Raw genomic sequence first — 20,191 nt, 5'->3', positions numbered from 1 at the left:
CAAGGCAATAGAAAAAATGTGATCAACATGCAGAGTTCCCTATGAGGTGGTACCTGTTTCACAGCTGAGACCCTCATGCTCTATAGGTAGCTGGTGAATCAAGAGGAAACATAAAACTACCCAAGGCAGTAAGAACTGTATTATGCTTATCCCACAAAGAAGTCACTCTTTCCATATCTTACTGGTAATTCTTACAATATTTGTTCTCTGTACTCCAAAATCTAGATGGGTGCATTGACCATAGAAAGGCACTGGGTGTAATTCTTTAGACAGGACTAGAGGATTCACTAAGATTTAAAATTCTTGTTTTCAATGCATGGTCTTTTTGCCTTTCAATTATTAAACAGGTGGAGGAGCAGCCAGGCCAAACCTGAGTGGCACTGTGACCTCAAGCGCCAGGTCGTAAGCGCCAATCTTTCAAATTTGGCTTGGTGCCATTCCCCTCCTGCTGTCATGATGGAGGGGCAGCTGGGCCAGACCTAAGAGCTGCTGTGACCCTTCACACCAGGTCACAACATATGGAGCAGGGAGCGAAGCTCAACCCCACCGGGCAGGAGCTGCTGCTGCAGGGTGAGTTTATTAAAATCATGGAGACAAACAGGAAAAGCACAGTATCCAAGAAATTTTCACCACTGTAATAAACCTGCATCCCTAATGGTAGCTAACGATACTATATGATACTATATAGTCTTACGCTCCTGGAGGAACCATTGTAGGTGGACCCTGCCAGGGGGACAGTTCTTATTACCAGGGCCGGCTCCAGGCACCAGCTTACCAAGCAGGTGCTTGGGGCGGCCACTTCGGAGAGGGGCGGCACGTCCAGCTATTCAGCGGCAATTCGGAGTGAAGGACCTCCCACCGAATTGCTGCCACAGATCGCAATCGCGGCTTTTTTTGTTTGTTTGTTTGTTTGTTTGTTTGGCTGCTTGGGGCGGCCAAAACCCTGGAGCCGGCCCTGCTTATTATGAAACTCAATTGGTTGGCTCACTTTTGGACAGGCCAAGTAACTGCTTGCAAATTAGGCTTCAGGTGCACAGGTAGAGTTGAAGAAGGGACTAGAAAGGGTTGCACAGAAATTGATGCAGTGTATTTGGTTCCATCTACAGTTCTTTAATAAGCACCAAATTTAGCAAAAATTAGCTGGGGATGGGAAATGTAGCAAATAGCAAATGCACACAGTGCTTAGCAAACTTATTTTTATCGGGTGGCCATGCTCACTACTTCATTCTCTAGATAATCAAATGAAGAATAATGATTGTCTTGAGTCCTTGCAAGAGATCATTTAACCCATTTTCCCCCTTTGAGTGACCATGCAGAGGACAAGTACAATCATGATTACTTTTCCAAAAGACGTTCAGGGTGTTTCCCTATTTTCAGGCTACTAAGCAGCATAATAAAGCAAGAACAGGAAACTGGTGACTGATTGGCTTTATGATCAAGATGCTTACACATCACTCAAACCAGCAAGGAACCATATTGAGGGGAAACAATATAATTATTATGGATCTGGATGGGCAATGGCAAGCTGATGTGGCAGACAAGCACGATGGTGTATAATCTGTGTATCTGTAGAGAGATAAATGTGCTGTCAATCTGGCTGGAGGTCAAAAGGACAAATCTGAATTTTTAAATGAAAAAATGTGTTTGAAATGTTCATTTATGTTCTTTATTCTAATGCACCGATAGTACACATACCACTAGTCACTAGCAGAACAAAAGCCACCAGCAGGTGGCACCTAGGTTGGTTTAAAGCAGTGATTCTCAACTGGTGGGTCACGACCCCCTGAAGCGGCTACGAAAGTGATCATGGTGCATTGAAAATTGTATTTCAACCTAAAGCAAAAAAAAATAAAACCCAAACCACCTCACTCCCCTTCTGCTGCCATGCACGCTTTCCCTTCAAGGTCAAGTACTCTCTGTCAACATCTCAAAACACAAACACAAATAAATTATATAGGCTTATTGTTATCACTGATATAATTTCTACTCTTACTCTTACAGTAAACTTAAGGTAGGGTCACAAAAATGTGGTCTTCAAATAAGGGGTGGCAAATCTGAAAAGGCTCAGAAACACTGGTTTAAGGTATATTGTCAAAATAAGAATCTATAATGACTATCCCTGAGTTCAATTATGAAGGTGATATGCCAAATACTTTTGAGTTTTAGGTGTGGTGGGCTACATCTTAAAGACTGAGATCTGCTGCTCTAATGCAATCTTTGTATTACTGCAACATTATTTAGTGTATGTTCAAGCAACTGAATGTGTTTAAACTCCTCCATTTTCCACATCACTGTGTAATTAACTAACTTCAGTGATTATAATATATCAAAGAATATAATTGTAATCTTGTGACAGAGCTTATAGGAGGTGGATAGCAACTGAATAAATTTAAAATAAAGACATTTTGAACAGGAAAAAACTGCAATATGTTTAAAATCGGTGTAATATTTGATGTTATTGAAGAGATATTTTAGAGGAAGCTGCACCAAGATCTCTTATTAGAAAGCTGAAGCAACTTCATGTAATTTTTGGAGTCATTACCTAGTAAAATATATATATATTTTACACTCAACTATAGAATTACAGCAATTAGATATGGAAAAGGCCAATTAAATCTAACTTACTCCACCTGCTAATGAAAAGCATTTCACCACCTGTATATTATTCACTACACTTAAAAGATCTTAAACCTTTCCCCACAAATATGACAGTGTATGACTAATACAATCCTGCTTGCAATCAGCTGCTAGACTTTGCAGGATTTCCCCTTACCACTTCTATCCAACTCACAATACACTAAAAATAGCCTATGGCCAAGTTCCCCTTTTGGTATCGGAAAATGTTTTCCTATCAGTCTACAAGAGATGCCCTTAAAATTTTCTAATTGTCTTTGTAACTAATTTCCATTACTGAAGCATTCCTTAGGTATTCCATAAACTAAGTATAAGGAACTTTAGAGAATACTACAATAATGTTATCTAGTTGCAAATGCAAAATTTAAATGTTTTAAGAGCAACCATGCACTGTCTCCCTCCGTGCCTATTTTTTTTCCTGTATATATTTTAAGTGTACAGTACCTATTTCCTTTGTCTGTAGTTTACTTCTCTGTTCTATTAAGGAAGGTATTTGGTCTCTTGGGTGCAAACCAGAATTATGGTAACAATGTTTGTTTTTTCACAAATTAGTACAGTTTTATAATAAGCCATCAAAATCTGATCAGGGAACTCTTAGAAGTGGGAAGAAGAACAGGAGTACTTGTGGCACCTTAGAGACTAACAAATTTATTAGAGCATAAGCTTTCGTGGACTACAGCCCACTTCTTCGGATGCATATAGAATGGAACATATAATGAGGAGATATATATACACACATACAGTTGCTCTCTGTATGTGTGTATATATATCTCCTCATTATATGTTCCATTCTATATGCATCCGAAGAAGTGGGCTGTAGTCCACGAAAGCTTATGCTCTAATAAATTTGTTAGTCTCTAAGGTGCCACAAGTACTCCTGTTCTTCTTTTTGCGGATACAGACTAACACGGCTGTTACTCTGAAACTTAGAAGTGGGAGTTAATTTTGAATCCATTTCAAAGCCATGAAAAACTCCTATAGAGATGAGAAATGGAATGCTTAGCTTTCCTTCCTCCTCCCCTCCCCCCTACAATGTTTTTCTTGTTCATGTTTAACAAAGAAGAACTAATTTCTTTCCCCCCTCCTATATCTAGAGTGCAGATCTAGACAGTGCCAAATTCAATCAAGAAAGCACTCTATAGCACAACGTCCTGCTTGACAGATCCTAATACCTTCAGAAAGGCAGGAGCAAAAAGAGAACGAGGGGAGTTTAAAGAAAACTGTGTCAAGGAAAGAAGTCTGCTCTATTTTCAGATGGTCAGAACTGAATCTTGGGGGAGAAAAATCACAGGAAAACATTTTAGCCTGCTCTGTCTCATTTATGGGTCTCTCCCTATCAAGTGCTATCTACTCAGATTGACTTCAATGGGGTGGGGATGAGGATATGAGTTTCAAAAGAGGACACTCAGCACCTCGTAGGATCAGACCCTGCCTAATGTAATTAGAAAGCAAAAGAAAAGGCAGCTTTCTCTCTCACTGCCATTGTGTTTGTCAGGCTAACATCTAATGAATAGGATTCATTCATCTATAAATCTCCCAGAGATAAGCTTCTGCATAGCCAGGGAGGGCATATAAATCTGCCACTGCTGCCCTCTCCTAAGGTGAACAGACAGCAAATGTGAAAAATTGGGAGAGGAGTGGGGGATAATCTAAGAAAAAGACCCAAAAATCGGGACTGTCCCTATAAAATTGGGACATCTTGTCAGCCTCCCCTCCCCCCAAATCACTTGTGTAAATCACCCTGAAAAAGAAAAAAAGGCAAGATACAACTGATTATTCATAAACAAACAGCTTTGAAAGGTCGTAGACTTAGTGGGGGTGGGGGAGGAGGCAGTGCTGCAGCAGGGTTCTGTCTTACCGCATGACAAAATCTGCTTGATCTATTTGTCTGCCACAGCCACTCTTCTTCAGAATCCCACCATTTCCCACCACGGAGCACTTCTTCAATGGGAGCTGGAATGGGGTAGCCTAGCAACAGAAAACAAGGCCAGTTTTTACAGAGGAGAACACACAATCTTTGTTTGTAGCAGCCACTCCTGAGGCCTATCGGGAACTAGGGAGGGGTTAGGTCTTGGGATAGGGACAAGAAAAGGGGAAAGAGGAGGGTGAATTAAGCTTGGAAATTAGTCCAAAGTATGAGCAGTCTGATTCCCACCCCCATTCCCAAAAGCAGACTTCATCACTATCCAGCACTAGGATAATGTAGTTATTATATGAAGCAGAATTTCCGAGTTACGAATTCCTGGTGTTCACAAACAGTTGTGCAATGGGATGTATTTTCTATTCAAATTACCAGGGCAGAGTACAATAGAAGGAACACAAAAAAATATGAGAGAGACAAGGTGGGTGAGGTAATATATTTTTTCAGCCAACTTCGCTTGGTGGAAGAGACAAGTTTTTGAGCTTCATGGAGCTCTTCTTCAGGTTTGGAAAAGTTAACAAGAGTGTCATAGCTATATACAAGGTGGGACCGATTGTTAAGCATAAGGGTTTAACACAGGTTGCAAGAAACCACTTAAACAAAGTGGGCAATTAACACCTCTGCAATCATAAGATAAAGAAGGGTTAAGTAGGTTGCAAATTGTTGTAATGAGCCATAAAACCAGTGTCTTTGTTGTTACCATGATTTTTAGTGTCTAGCAGAATTATGAGTTTAAATTCCCAAACTTGTCTTTTGAAGGAGTTGGGCAGGTTTCCTGTAAGGATGAGGACTGAGAGGTCAGATATGGAGTGATCGCTTTGCGAAAAATGTTTGCCCGTGGATGAGAGGGTGTTTTTCTCTTTTATTTTTCTGTGGGCGTTCATTTGAGAGCATAGTGATTGTCTGGTTTCACCTACATACCGGTAGTTGTTGTTGGGGCCTTAGATGCACTGGATGAAGTACACCGCATGCTGTGATAAGCATGTGTAGGACCCATGGATCTTCAAAGGTTGTCTCTTCCACCAACAGAAGTTGGTCCAATCAAAGATATTACCTCACCCACCTTGTCTCTCATATCCTGGGACCAACACAGTTACAACACTACAAACCAAATAATATTAAAGGCACCTTCATGAGATTATACACAAAAGACACATGGGGGGAAAGGAATAAATGAGGAAGAAATGTAGTTAGAGCAGGGAACTGGCAGCCAGGGCTCCTCCTAAATTCGATTCCTGGCCCTAGCACTGATCATTCTGTGGCCTCAGGCAAGATATTTAGAGGTTGACTGCAGCTCCCTAAAAGCTGAGCCAATCAATCCTGGCATAAATTAAAACTGCGGAGGAACAGCCTTTATTTACCACTGGTTTAAGATCCCTCCTAGCACTTTAACAGTGGATCACAATGCAGAGTCAAGGTATCATGACAATGCTATGTGTTAACATTGCAGCAGTGCATGACAATGATAACATAGTACATATACACTGGTAGCTGAAAGTGCTCTCACATGGGTGTAATTCTTAAAGTCATGTGTGTTCAAAAGCCAAACATGGGGGCATGCATGGGTGTTCTAGTGAGCAACATTGCTGTGGGAACATGTTCCCCAAATTTTTTTGCACAGAGCTGCCCCCTGGCTGGAGGCACAACCACCTGTTTGTTACCCATGCAACTGTTACTCCCACTTCCTCTGATCAGCTGTCATGTTCCAACTGCCACGGAACCTTCGGATGCCAACATTCCATCTGGTTCTCACAGGGCCCAGTGATGACTAAACCTGACGATATTCTGAACAAAACCAAGCTTGTAGTTGTTCCATGCTGACTCAAAAGACATTCTAGGCTTCAGAGTGACATACAGAGTAACAATCCTGGAATCTTATTACATATTTCCTTTCATTCAGAAGGAAACTAAACTACATGTAGAAGAGGTCTTTCATCTGCCTCTGAAATACATCCACCTGTGGGATCAGTTGTGATAGTCATTTAAACAGCACACAGTAGCACTATCAATCAGTTTAGCACAGGAAATAAACAATACTGCATTGAATTGAAAATACCTGGGGAATTCAAAGTAGGTAGGATGAAGTTACCATTAATAGAATTGGTCCAGAAAACTTGGGTTAATATTCCCATAAAAAAAATGTGCAAGGATTTTTATTTACCAAAGTTGTCAGAACCTCACTCTACAATAAAGACAGAATCATTCTATGCATCATCCTATGTGAATGCAAATGTCATGGTGCTGTGATGGAGCTTCACAAGACAATTATTCTTCCCTTCAGGACAAATCAAAATGGTGGCAGTACTTATATTTGCCTAAGTATTGGAGGGGATGTATAGTGCAACATTATGCATTGTGCTAATATCTCCATAATGCACACACCAGGCATAACAGTATAGTGAAGTACAGAGAACCGACCCAGAGTCTCGGTCTGAATTATGAATGTGTCAGGCTTTTATGTTTTAAAACCATTATTTAGTTTCTTTCCTGCAATTAGCTTTTTTCCCCTCAGCAAACTGGATTCTATTCAGCTGGTTATAAAGCCATCGCCTACTTTTTAATGAAGGATAACAAAATGATTTGTGTATGTTAATCCTGGATTACAATATGTTAAGGAAGAAAAATCTGTTTTGGTTTACTGATGTCTGGCTATTGCTAGGAACACAGTGATAACACAGAAAAGTGACACTAAGTATGCAACCATGTTCTTGCTTGTGCATCTGCTTTCTCAAGAACCATTTTTAATTTACACATTTATTGAACTAGGAATGTATCTCACTTCAAAGGTGACCCTGACCAAATGGCATCCTGCAGGCTGATTGAAAAAACATGCATAGAAATTTAGAATTGAAATTGTTAGTTTTATTTAAATAGCAGTGCCTTTCTTACTCAAGTAATTACTTAATTTAAGCTACAACATAAAGATCAAAACAATAGTTCCTAGTCCAGTCCCAAGGGGTAGTCCAGTAAAAGGGCATACAGGTCAGAGCCTCCTTTCAACCCTTCCACTGCACCATCTTACTTGCAGGCTGCTTCCTGCATCCTTCTGCTCCAGCTACCACTGGCCCCTTGTCAGCAACAGGATGAGTCTCTGTCCAGCTCTCAGGCCACCTTCTACCAGTCAGCTGCCTCTATTTGACTGCTCCTGTTCTCATGCAACCTTCAACAACCTCATCAGCTTGGTCTCCCCTCACCTAAAACTGTTCTTTTTCCTCTCCTGGAGGGATTAGAGAGCCCTCTCCCAGCTGGACACTGAACTGGGTAATCCACTAGGTCCAGTCCAATAGCTTCAAGCACTACACCTGCCCTATGTCAATGTTTGTGTTTTTACAATCATGTTTTCCTAATTTTGATAAATGTTTTTACCTCCCTTTGTTGCCGCATGAAAGACCCACACAAACAGCAGGGGAAATTGACTAGAGCCCCAATTCTGTAACAGATCCCACCAAATCAGTAGATTTATTGGAGCTCCGTGGGGGCACATGGGTCAGCTAAAATGAAAAAATCATGATTTTTATGCAAATCTCATGATTTTTTAATGCTCAGAGTCAACAATACTAAGGGTGCACAGTGAAAATGGAAATACAAATGGCCATGGATTTAAATTAATTTAAATTAACACCCGTCATAGTAATCTCAGGTGTTACTTGTAACTTTGGTAGATAACAAAAATTTAAACAGAATGTTGATATTTAAGTTGATGGTGTCCCTTTAAAGGGAAAATGACAAGAAGAAAGTATGTAGTGTAGTTCTAGCTGTATCAGTCTCAGGACCAACTTTATTGGACCAACTTCTATGGGTGAGAGAGAGACAAGCTTTTGAGCCACACAGAGCTCTTCTTCGGGTCTGGGAAAAGTACTACGAGCGTACCTTTCCCAGACCTGAAGAAGAGCTCTGTGTGGCTCAAAGCTGGTTTCTCTCACCAACAGAAGTTGGTTCAATGAAAGATATTACCTCACCAACCTTGTCTTTCAAATAGAACACATTTGTTTGTTTTAAATTCCAAATCTATTTTGCTAACAGCACCAAACACATTAACAACAAACCCCACAGAAATTAAAAACAAAAACAAAAAACACCACATGGATTTCCACCATTTATCCTCCATATTTTACTTGTTGCAGTTCACTCATGGAGATAGCAAAACTTGACTGCTCAGTTCTCAGCCAATTTCACTTAAGTTCTGATGTACTAGGGAGCCTGATTTTCAGAAGTGTTGAGCTCTCACAACTACAGTTTAAGTCAATAGGAGCTTTGTGTACTTAGAACATCTAAAAAATCAGCCCTAGTTGCTCTTTGTTTTGGGTATCCAAAAGGCCAAGGGATAAGCTTCATTTTAAATGTACAGTTAAAAAATCATGAAAGCACTCATATTAAAATTACTCTTCTAAAAACTCTCATTTAATTTTTGTAAACTAACAAAACCTCAATGTTGGGACTAACCCCTATCGGACTTCCCTTTAAACAAGGTATCCATAGTAGAAAAAATATATTTGACATCAGAAACACAGAAGGCCTGGTCTTTCCCACTGGTTCAAAACCAATGGAATCAGTGAAGTTTCTCTGATTTACCCTAGAGTAAGCGTGAGAAAAATCAGGTCCAGAATGTCTAATGACAAGCAAGCACACAAAACAGTTCATTAAGAGACTCCCATTCAATCTGGGGCTAATTTCACAAAGCCTCTATTCAGCAATTCACCAATTAGTTTCTTCAGTCATCTAGCAAAAATAAATCATTGTCATCCGTTTAAAGAATTATGATAAAATCCAGAGAATGTTACACACTACTAAGGAAATAGAATTCATATTAGATAATGCTAGTCCAATTCACTTCAGTTTCATTGTTATTTTGTTAAAACATTAATTTTTGTCCACTCACTGATAAAGACTTTATCCAGCAGCCCGAGCCTGGCTGGGAAACTAAGAAATACTAACATATTATGCAAACTCTCTGTCTTAACAGGGAAGAAGTTAAAAGTATTGGGAACATAAATGACAATAGAAAGGGTTTCTTTTCAATAAACATGGTTATAGAATTTACAAATGATGCTGCATTTTACTCTGTCCCTGGTGAGAAGCCAGCATGCTTATGAAAATAAGAAATTTCAAGTCCTTTAGGGCCTGCTCCTATTGAAATCAATGGCAGCACTGCCCTTGCGTTAAGTGGGAGCAGAATTCAGCCCTTAGTTCTATTTTTCCTGCTCATTAGCTGAAAGAGAAATAAATGATACCTTTAATGAGAATTCTCTTTCTCCTGGTGTCTACACCATTTGACATGGCTTTAGTCTTTACACCTTCCTGTCAAACTTCCTTCCCCTCTTATTGTTTAGGAATAATCTTCAGTCCGATGGGCCTTTTGTTTCCTGTGGCAGAGCGTCAACCAGGGAGAAGTGACAACTTTAGGCTGATTGGCCCTTATAAAAAAAAAATGTTCCTAGCTAAAAATGTCAATCAGGGACAGCATATTCCCCATTTGGGAATGTCGAGAGTAGTTTAGGCTATGCTCAATGGGTCCCTCCAGTGTCATTCTTAGCCAAACTGCCATTGTACTATATATTAATTGCACAGGGCCACAGGGCTGGCCCTAAGGAAAACTACAGGAGACTCTATAACAATCATTCTGGGATTTCACAGCCACTCTTGTGAGGAATTCCCCCCTTCCCTCCTTTCGGAATAGTAACTCCACAGTTACTGGCCTGGGAGGTAGACTGAGTAGAGCCGGTCAAAATTTTTCATTTAAAGTGTTTTTTTTTATTATTAAAAATGACTTTTGAGTCAAAACAAATGTTTCTACAGAAAAAGTACATTTGACATGCACCCTTAACTAGAGATGTCTCATATTTGGTGACTTGTGTCTGATACTCAAATCCTTTTTGTATTGAACTCCACTTTTTAGTCTCACTTTCTAATTTTGCAGTAGTGATTGAAATAAATACTGGGAGTATTAAATACAGCCAGTAAGACATATAAGCAATAAACAAGATCTCATATTTTTGTGTGAAAAACAGATGCGGGGTAGAAAGAAAATGTACTTCTCAAAATGCTAGGGAGGGAGAAGAGGTTTTCTACATGACAAAATCATGCATCTTCCAGCCCACCATTTGACAATACATTATTAGTCACCAGTAACACAAAACGCATTATTATTTTAGCATCCTCATAAACAGCTATTATCTCTATTTCACAGAGAAACAAGAAGACCAAACAGCCACTGAATTTGAAATTCCTCCTGGAGTTTAGAAAGATTCCTATAGTGATTCTCCAGTTAAAGACTTTTTTTCTTAATTATGCCAGTGATCTTTAAAAGGCATTGACTGACAGCTCTAGGTATCTGAAACCCCCTGATTATGCACAGAACAAAAACAATACAGGCAAAAGCCTCCCTGTACTTTCAGGCTATAGTGTTTCAGCTATGACCTGGAGTATCCATATTAGGAGGAGAGGATAGTAAAGTCTTCAAATCAGTTTAATCCTTGTGTTCTCCAGAGACTGTTAAGTTATTGCCATTTATGGTGCTAATTTTTATGATCCTTAGGGGAAAAAACAGGAATTTAGGCAGCAAGACTATGACAGGTACAGAGGTAGCAGTGGTTGTGACCAAAGCCATGGAAGAGACATTGAAGATGACCGGATGTGGAAGCTGCGGGATGTATATGATCCTAGAGCAGGTAATCTGAAAAGAGCTTCATTTGTATGAAGTGCCGCCTGATAGAGCTGATGGAACAGAAAATCTGAGGCTTGGAGATGCAGGTGGAAACTATGGTTGAGTTTTGAAGGGGGTTCCAGCAGATGATGAAGCAAAGGCAAGAGGAGGCTGAAGGGAAAAGTCAAGACTCGCAGATGCAAACTGGACTGACGAACTCAGAGGGGAGACTGCTGGGTGAGGGAAGTGGCCAGAGAAAGCATGTGACTACAAAAACCAGGCAGAGGAAAAGACCGGCTAGTGAATGAGAAATAGAGCTCAGGAACAGGTTTGCTGAGTTGGAAAATGAAGGAGCAGCACAGCGGGCTGTAACCGAAGGAGGGAAGGCAAGGAAGAAGACAAAAGCAGCTACCTATAAGAAGAAAAGAGCCAATTGAGATATACAGGGTTCAGAGCCCCAGGAGGATACAGTATGACTCGCAGAAGATTGCAAGTGAGAATAAAAGACAAAAGGACATGCAGCCAGAAAGAACAGGAGGAAGGCAAGATAATCACACCATCACCAGAAAAAGGCAGGTCTACATGACTGGGGACTCCCTACTAAGAAGAACAGACAGGCCTGTCACCCGAGCTAATCCCGAGAACAGAAGGATGTGCTGTCTGCCAGGAGCTAAGATACCGGAGGCTGAATGGGAGCAGGAAAGTATCCACTGACACAGCTAGATTCTCGCTGGAACACATCTACGGAAACTAAGCCAGCCTGAGGAAGACGCTTAAGGAAATGAAGGCTCAGGTGATCTTCAGTGGGATTCTGCCTGTCCCTAGAGGAGGATAGTGAAGGCGAGACAAGATTATGATCAACAGATGGCTCAGGCAGTGGTGTTATAAGGAGGGCTTTGGGATGTTTGACCACGGAGAGGCATTCATGGACAGAGGACAGTTCTCATAGGATCAACTCCACCTGAGTTGGGAGGGAAATAGATTTCTGGGTTGGAGGTTGGCACAACTCATTAAAAGAGCTTTAAACTCGGAACTCAGGAGAGACCATTGCGAGATGTTAATGTAATCTCCACCTCTAATTTTAACTTGAAAGGGAGGAAAATCAAGTAAGAAAGGATACAGCAATGGACAGGGCCGGCTTTAGCAAGAGCGGGGCCCGATTCCTGGGGGCGGGGCTTGCTGCAAGCCCCGCCCCCAGGACCTGAGCCGTGCCGCCGGGGGGCCCGAGCCGCGCCGCCGGCGGGGTCCGGGGGGGGCCCCGAGCCGCGCCGCCAGGGGGGCCCCGAGCCGAACCGAGCCGCGCCACCGGGGGGGCCCCGAGCCGAGCCGAGCCACGCCGCCGGGGGGGCCCCGAGCCACGCCGCCGGGGGGGCCCCGAGCCGAGCCGCGCCGCCGGGGGGGGGCCGGGGGGGGCCCGAGCCGCGGGGACCGGGACGGAGCCGGGCCACGGGGGCCGTGCTGGGGCCTGCGGGAACGGGCCGCGCCTCCCCAGAGCCCTTCTCCCGCCCCCACCCCAGCTTACCTCGTGCTGCCGGCCGGCCCGCCCCTGCTGCTTAGTCTCAGACTTCCCGCGAATCTCTGATTCGCGGGAAGCAGGGGAGGGGGCGGGGCGTGCAGGGCAGGGGTGGAGGGGGAAGTGAGCTGGGGGCGGGGTGAACAGCTGCAGCGCGGGGCCCTCTTGGCGCGGGGCCCAATTCAGCCGAATCGGCTGAATCGGCCTAAAGCCGGCCCTGGCAATGGAGACAGGAACAGCAGTGGGAGGAGAATGGACATTAAGAGGAAGGACAGTGCTGATACCAGTCAGATAGGCGACACTGGCAGTAGAATGATTGTACCCAATTGGGCAAGGAATGTGGGTGAAGCCAAGCAGCAAGAGTTAAGATGTTTGTATCAATGCAAGGAGCCTGGGTAACAAAAATGAGGAACAAGAACTACTGGTATAGGACATGAAACCATATATTATAGGGAAAACAGAAACATGGTGGAATAGTAGTTTTGACTGGAGTACTTAAGCAAAGTAAGCAATCATGGGATAAGAGGGAAGGTCCTCTCATGGATTGGTAACTGGTTAAAATATAGGAAACAAAGGGTAGGAATAAATGGTCAGTTTTCAGAATGGAGAAAGGTAAATAGTGGTGTCCCTAGGGGTCTGTACTGGGACCAGTCCTATGCAACATATTCATAAATGATCTGGAAAAAGTGGTAAACAGTGAGGTGGCAAAATTTGCAGATGAAACAAAACTACTCAAGATAGTTAAGTCTCAGGCAGACTGCAAAGAGCTACAAAAGGATCTCTCAAACCTGGGTGACTGGGCAACAAAATGGCAGATGAAAGTCAATATTGATAAATGCCAAGTAATGCACACTGGAAAACATAATCCCAACTATACATATAAAATGATGGGGTCTAAATTAGCTTTTATCACTCAAGAAAGATCTTGGGGTCATTGTGGATAGTTCTCTGAAAACATCCACTCAATGTGCAGCGGCAGTCAAAAAAGCAAACAAAATGTTGGGAATCATTAAGAAAGGGATAGATAATAAGACAAAAAATACACTGCTCTACGGCCAAAATGCTTCTGAAATAAACGTAGTCAAACTTTACTAATTCTGGGTCACTGAGAATGAAAACGATGCTTAAAATTGTTGATTGGCTCTAGTTTTCAAGATATGCTATTGGGTCAGTATATACGACCCTTGACTTGGGAATGGCGGAGGATAAGTGAGTTATAAAGGGAAGGGATCTCAATTTAAACCAGAAATGACTAAAATACATCTTTGACTGGATCTATGAATAAATCTATGACTGGGTTTGGACAGTACTTGCTTTTTAGGCAAAACAATGAATGATGCAATCTGAAGCTGGTATTGCGTCATACATGATATGAATTGCATCATGTTATTCCTAGAAGTCATGGATGATGCAATCATAAAGAAGCTTACATCACTCTGCTGAACAAATTGCCTATATCAGCTCTAGAAATCATACAGTGTCATGCTCTCTTATTTGTCAGTGTTTGATTTTGCAAAGGGACACATTTCCGTTTAGCCAAAGTGAGCAGAGATCCCTCGTACTTGTGTGAACAGTGCAGATAACTTCTGCTATGTTTGTGGCGAAGTGACTTTTGCATCACAAAAGCGCAGTATAACCACTATGGTTAAGAAAGCCTATCACCTTTATTTTGGCTGCAAAATTGGAGATCAGGACAAGAGGTGGGCCCCACACATATGCTGCAACACTTGTGCAACAAATCTTCGCCAGTGGTTGAACAGGAAAAGGAAGTCTATGCCTTTTGCAGTGCCAATGATTTGGAGAGAGCCAACAGATCATACCAGCAATTGTTACTTCTGCAGGGTGCCTCCAGTTGGGAAAGGTGTGTCAAAGAAGAAAAAGTGGACTGTGCATTATCCAAACATTCCATCAGCTATACACCCAGTACTCCACGGAGAAGGACTGCCGGTTCCTGATGCACCAGAATCATTCTCTCTTGAGTCAGACGAGGAAGAGGAAGAGGATGAAACTTCTGGTCCTGAACCATCAATGTCACAGGACCCACATTTTCTCCCATCCTCCTCCTCTGAACCACACTTCATAACACAAGGTGAACTGAATGACCTTGTCAGGGATTTGGAACTACCCAAGAGTAAGGCAGAGCTGTTGGGCTCCAGACTACAGCAGTGGAATCTCCTGGCAGGTGATGTTAGGGTTTCCATGTTCCGTGACCGTCAAAAGGATCTTGTCCCATTCTTCTTCATGGAAGGTGATCTTGTAGCCTGCAACAACATCGATGGTGTGATGGCAGCCCTCAACATCGTTCACGATCCAGATGAGTGGAGACTGTTCATTGATTCATCGAAGACGAGTCTTAAAGCTGTTTTACTGCATAATGCGATTTGAAGGTTGTTGCTCTCTTGCTTGGTCTGCAGACTGGATACACAAAGTACTGCTGTTTTCTCTGCGAATGGGATAGTCGTGCAAGAGATTCCCACTACATCAAGAAAGATTGGCCACTCCGACAGTCATTGGAGCCTGGGAGGAAAAGTGTTCAGCATCCACCACTTGTTGAATCAAGGAAGATTTTGTTACCACCCTTACACATCAAGCTGGGTCTGATGAAGAACTTTGTCAAGGCCATTGACAAAACACAAGCAGCTTTCAAGTACCTCCGTGGAAAATTTCCAAGGTTAAGTGAAGCTAAGATAAAGGAAGGTGTCTTTGTTGGTCCTCAGATTCGTGAACTTCTTCGAGATGATGCATTTGACCATGCACTGCGTGGCAAGGAAAAGACGGCATGGAAAGCCTTCTAGTTAGTGGCAATAAATTTTCTCAGAAACAACAAGGCAGACAACTACAGGTTGTTGGTGGAAAACCTCCTCAAGGCATACAAAAGCCTTGGTTGCAACATGTCACTAAAGATACATTTTTTGCACTCTCATCTAGATTTTTTTCCACCAAACTGCAGATCAGTGAGCGATGAGCACGGTGAGCGATTTCACCAGGACATTACAACAATGGAGAAACACTATCGGGGCAAATGGAGCCCATCAATGCTTGCAGACTATTGCTGGACAGTGACAAGAGATGCTCCATTTAATGAATACAAGAGACAAGCCAAGAAGCGCCGAGTAGACACTGAATAGGACTAAACTATGTACATAATAGTTTTTTGCCTTTTGTTTCATAATACATTTTATTTATATAACCCTTTTGCTGATTTTTAAAGTGTTACATAAACAGGACAGGTGAAATATTATCATGTAAAGCAACCATAAACACATGAAAAGACCTAGGTTTAAAATTTATGATTAAAACTCTACTATCTACACAATATACATAGACATAAAATGTAAAAACTTAAATATCTTCGAAACAGTAGCCAATCAGTTGTTTTAATTGTCATATTTGAATTCAGCACATCAAAATACATAATAAATAGCACATTTTGTCTCTGAAGCAGACGACTTCTCAAAAATTGTAGACCAGTGATATCATATTGCTACTACATAAATCCATGGTACACCCACATCTTGAATATTGCATGCAGATGTGGTCACCCCAGCTCAAAAAAGATATATTGGTATTGGAAAAGGGTCAGAAAAGGGCAACAAAAATGATTAGGAACAGCTTCTATATGAAGAAAGATTAATAAGACTGGGACTTTTCATCTTGGAAAAGAGACAAGGGGCGATATGATTGTGGTCTATAAAATCATGATTGGTGTGGAGAAAGTAAATAAGGAAGTGTTATTTACTTCTTCTCATAACACAAGAACTAGGGGGTCACCAAATGAAATTAATAGCCAGGATGGGCAGGGATGGTGTTCCTACCCTCTGTTTGCCAAAAGCTGGAAATGAGTGACAGGGAATGGATCACTTGATGATTACCTGTTCTGTTTATTCCCTATGGGGCACCTGTCATTGGCCACAGTCGGAAGACAGGATATTGGGTAGATGGACATTTGAACTGACACAGTATGCCCGTTCTTATGTTCTTTTCAGTTGGTAGCAATAGAGGAGGAGAAAGACCTGGGCGTATTGGTTGATCATAAGATAACCATGAGCAGTCAATGTGATGCAGCTGTGAAAAAAGCTTATGTAGTCCTAGGATATATCAGGCAAGGTATTTCCAGCAGAGACAGGAAAGTGTTAGTACCATTATACAAGGCACTGGTGAGACCTCATCTAGAATAGTGTGTGCAATTCTGGTCTCCCATGCTTGAGAAAGATGAATTCAAACTGGAACAGGTGCAGAAAAGAGCTTTACCTTCCTAGCCTAGTATATTAGATTTTTATTGGTACAGGTTAGTTAATGCTGACTTCACCATATGCGCACAAACGGATGAAAAAATATTTCCATAGATGATGATTGAAATTTACAGATAGACAAAATACAAGAAATGCTGCTTGAAAACGTATTAGAATTTGATTTAAAAATATTTCCTTTTATATATTGACATGTGCTGTTGACAATGTGTTTTAAAAGTTATCAAGCTTTTAAAGTTCTGAGGGAGTTCTGAGGGAGCTTAAGTAAAGTGGCTGAGCTAACAAGGATAAGCAATCTCAGTTTAAAAACAGCCACTGTTCTAGAGGATTGGAGGTTAACAAATTATGTGCCTATATTTAAAAAGGCTCTAGAGGTGAATAACAGACTACCAAACCTTATATTTGTACCAAGCAAAATGGGTGAAGCTATCATTAAAAACAGAACAACAAAACATCTGGAAAATCCTAACCAGCACAGATTCTACAAAACAAAATCACCTTTCACTAATCTAGAATTCTTTGAGCATGCCAAAGTAGCAGATAAAGTAGACCTCAATTTATTTAGGCTTTCAAAAGGCCTTTGACAGCATCCATCATAAGAGACTACTAAAAAATGGCTAGCAGACAGAAAACAAATAATAGGATTTAATGGTCAATTTTCATCATGGCAAAAGGTTAAAAGCTGGGTGCCTGAAGATTCTATACTAGGTCCTGTGTTGTTTAATAGAATTATTAATACTTTGGAAAGGTGGGTGAGAGGTAAAGTAGAAGAATTTGCAGATAGTTATTTAGGTTAGCTAGGACTAGAGAGGACCATGAGGAATTTCAGAGACACAAAACAAGCTAGTGACCGGGCAATACAATGGTAAATTAAATGGTCTAAAAATGAAAAGTAATGCACATTGGAGGGGGAAAAAAATAAATTATTAATACACCTTACAGGGTTCTAAATTAACAGAATCAGCTCAAGAAAGGGACCTGGGTGTCATTATTCCCACACAGCTCAATTAAGACCTCTGTTCAGTGTGCACCTGTTGCCAAAAAAAACCCAAATAAGATAATAATTAATGGAGATATCCCATCTCCTAGAACTGGAAGGGACCTTGAAAGGTCATTGAGTCCAGCCCCCTGCCTTCACTAGCAGGACCAAAAACTGATTTTGCCCCAGATCCCCAAGTGGCCCCCCTCAAGGATTGAACTCACAACCCTGGGTTTAGCAGGCCAATGCTCAAACCACTGAGCTATCCCTCCCCCAAAGATGTTAGGTTGCATACTGAATGGGATGGTGAATAATACAGAATGCAGTAAAAGTTTTGTTATCAAACATGTTGAGGGAATAGTGCATGCTGGTTAATCAAATATTCCGGTTAACTGGGAGTTATACTTTTACCAATGGAATACCAATTTTCGAAGAATTAGAATACAATGAAATGAATAAAATATAAAATACAGTAGTAAAGTAAACAAGTGTTCACCAGTCCAGTAGTAGTACTGCATTGCAGAGTGGTTGGTTTCTTGAAGCACTTAGATGTATACAGGTAATGTTTTCTATACAGTAGGTTATCTTATGACACTATATATCACTATGGGAAGCGCATGGCATGCACCCAGATTACTAAAAATACACTTAACACTAAAATTATACTGAACATAATTTAATCTTTCTTTGATGATTCAGAAGGCACTTCAGGATCTTGCAGTGCCTCAGGGTCATCATTATCCATCTCAATTATCATTGTAGATAAAGAAGGTGTAGGAAATTGGGCTGAATCTGTAATGACCCTATGACACATCCTGGAAGCTGCTTTTTTGAATAAATCCCTGATATCAGCTTGTTTACTTGTCTTCTGCTTCTTTTGCATAAAAGTAGAGTGCAGTTGCATAACCTCCTGGGCAGTATACTAGTCCCAGTTACTAGATTGAAGATGTGTATTGGGAGATATCAGAAATAACATTTCATAGAGTCTTCTGGATGACAGTGTGTCGGATAACACAGCTTTTACTGTATAAAGATTTTATATAAAAGAATGGTGTGGCCTCATCTGGAATACTATATGCAGTGCTGGTCACCCCACCTCACAAAGGATTACAGGGGTTCAGAGAAGGGTGACAAGAAAGATCAAGGGGCTGGAAAAACTCTCCTGTGAAGAGAGATTGAAAAGATTGGGATTGTTTACGTCAGAAAATAGAAAAATATGAGAGGACTTGTTAAAAATATATAATGAATGGTCTATAGAATGTAGATTGGGAACTTCTGTTCTCCCTGTCTCATAATGTAAGAACTAGAGTACAGTCAAAAAATTAAAAGATGGGAAATTCAGAAATAAAAAAGGAAATAATTTTTCACATGAGTACTGTAATTAGACTGCGGAACTTGTTACCACAGGAAATCATTGAGGCCAAGAACTTAACAAGATTCAAAAAGGGGGTGGACTTTTATTTTGATATCAAGAATATCCACAATATCATAATTAATGTTAACAAAACATTCATGCTTCAGGTCATAAGCCAATCTCTAACGATCAGGATGAGACTTAATGTGGGGGAGGGGAACAGATTACTACACATTGGCCTATGTCTGAAACACCTGGTGCTGGCCTAGGTCAAAGAGGGGGTATTGGACTAGATGGACCTTGGGTATGATCAGTACAGCAACTCCCATGTTTCTAACTGGACCACACAAATCAACAATATCCCTAGATTAGTACATCAGAGGACTGGAAGCAGGATATTCTTTGTGGTGGGATCACAACTATGGAATTTGTTTCACTCATTACTCCAAAGAAGTCCATATCTGTTGATCTACATAGTGCACGGAAAAGTAAATCTATTCACTCAGGCTCATTCTGAGGACAAAGCCTTAGTTGGTGGAGAGGAGTGGGGAGAGGAGGGTTTTTTTCTGTCTCATTTAGCTGTTAAATTATTTCAGTTATTTACAGTATTTAAAGGTTTTTGACTGTTCGTGCATCTGCAGAACTGCTCATGGGGGTCTACCGTGGAAAGTGAAAGAATACATAAAAAGTTGCAAAGCAAATATATGGTTTTTGTTGAATTTTACAAAGCCTAGAAAGAAAAGAGACAGTTTAGTGGATTTCTATTCTCCCCGCAGTATTGGATACACACATTTTAACTGAGTTATGTTAGTGTATAAAAAGTTAGAAGAAAAACTGAATTTCACCACAGATCCATTCCTGCATACTTTGATCATCTGCAACTCCCAGGGAAGTTGA

At 41.2% G+C, this 20,191-nt stretch overlaps 1 protein-coding gene across 1 annotated transcript in view; it reads right to left on the bottom strand.

Annotated features, from left to right (window-relative positions):
- ST8SIA1 (ST8 alpha-N-acetyl-neuraminide alpha-2,8-sialyltransferase 1) overlaps window positions 1-20,191 on the bottom strand; it is a 157,589-nt gene that overhangs the window by 56,997 nt on the left and 80,401 nt on the right. Inside the window, exon 3 of the mRNA XM_054036806.1 lies at window positions 4,493-4,602. Within this exon, the coding sequence (XP_053892781.1) occupies window positions 4,493-4,602 (110 nt within the window). The remainder of the gene's footprint in view (window positions 1-4,492; window positions 4,603-20,191) is intronic.

This window comes from Malaclemys terrapin, chromosome 1 (assembly GCF_027887155.1).
Source record: "Malaclemys terrapin pileata isolate rMalTer1 chromosome 1, rMalTer1.hap1, whole genome shotgun sequence".
In the NCBI taxonomy this organism is placed as follows: domain Eukaryota; kingdom Metazoa; phylum Chordata; order Testudines; family Emydidae; genus Malaclemys; species Malaclemys terrapin.
Note: the sequence above shows the minus strand (reverse complement) of the source record. Positions and strands in the feature narration are given on the sequence as shown.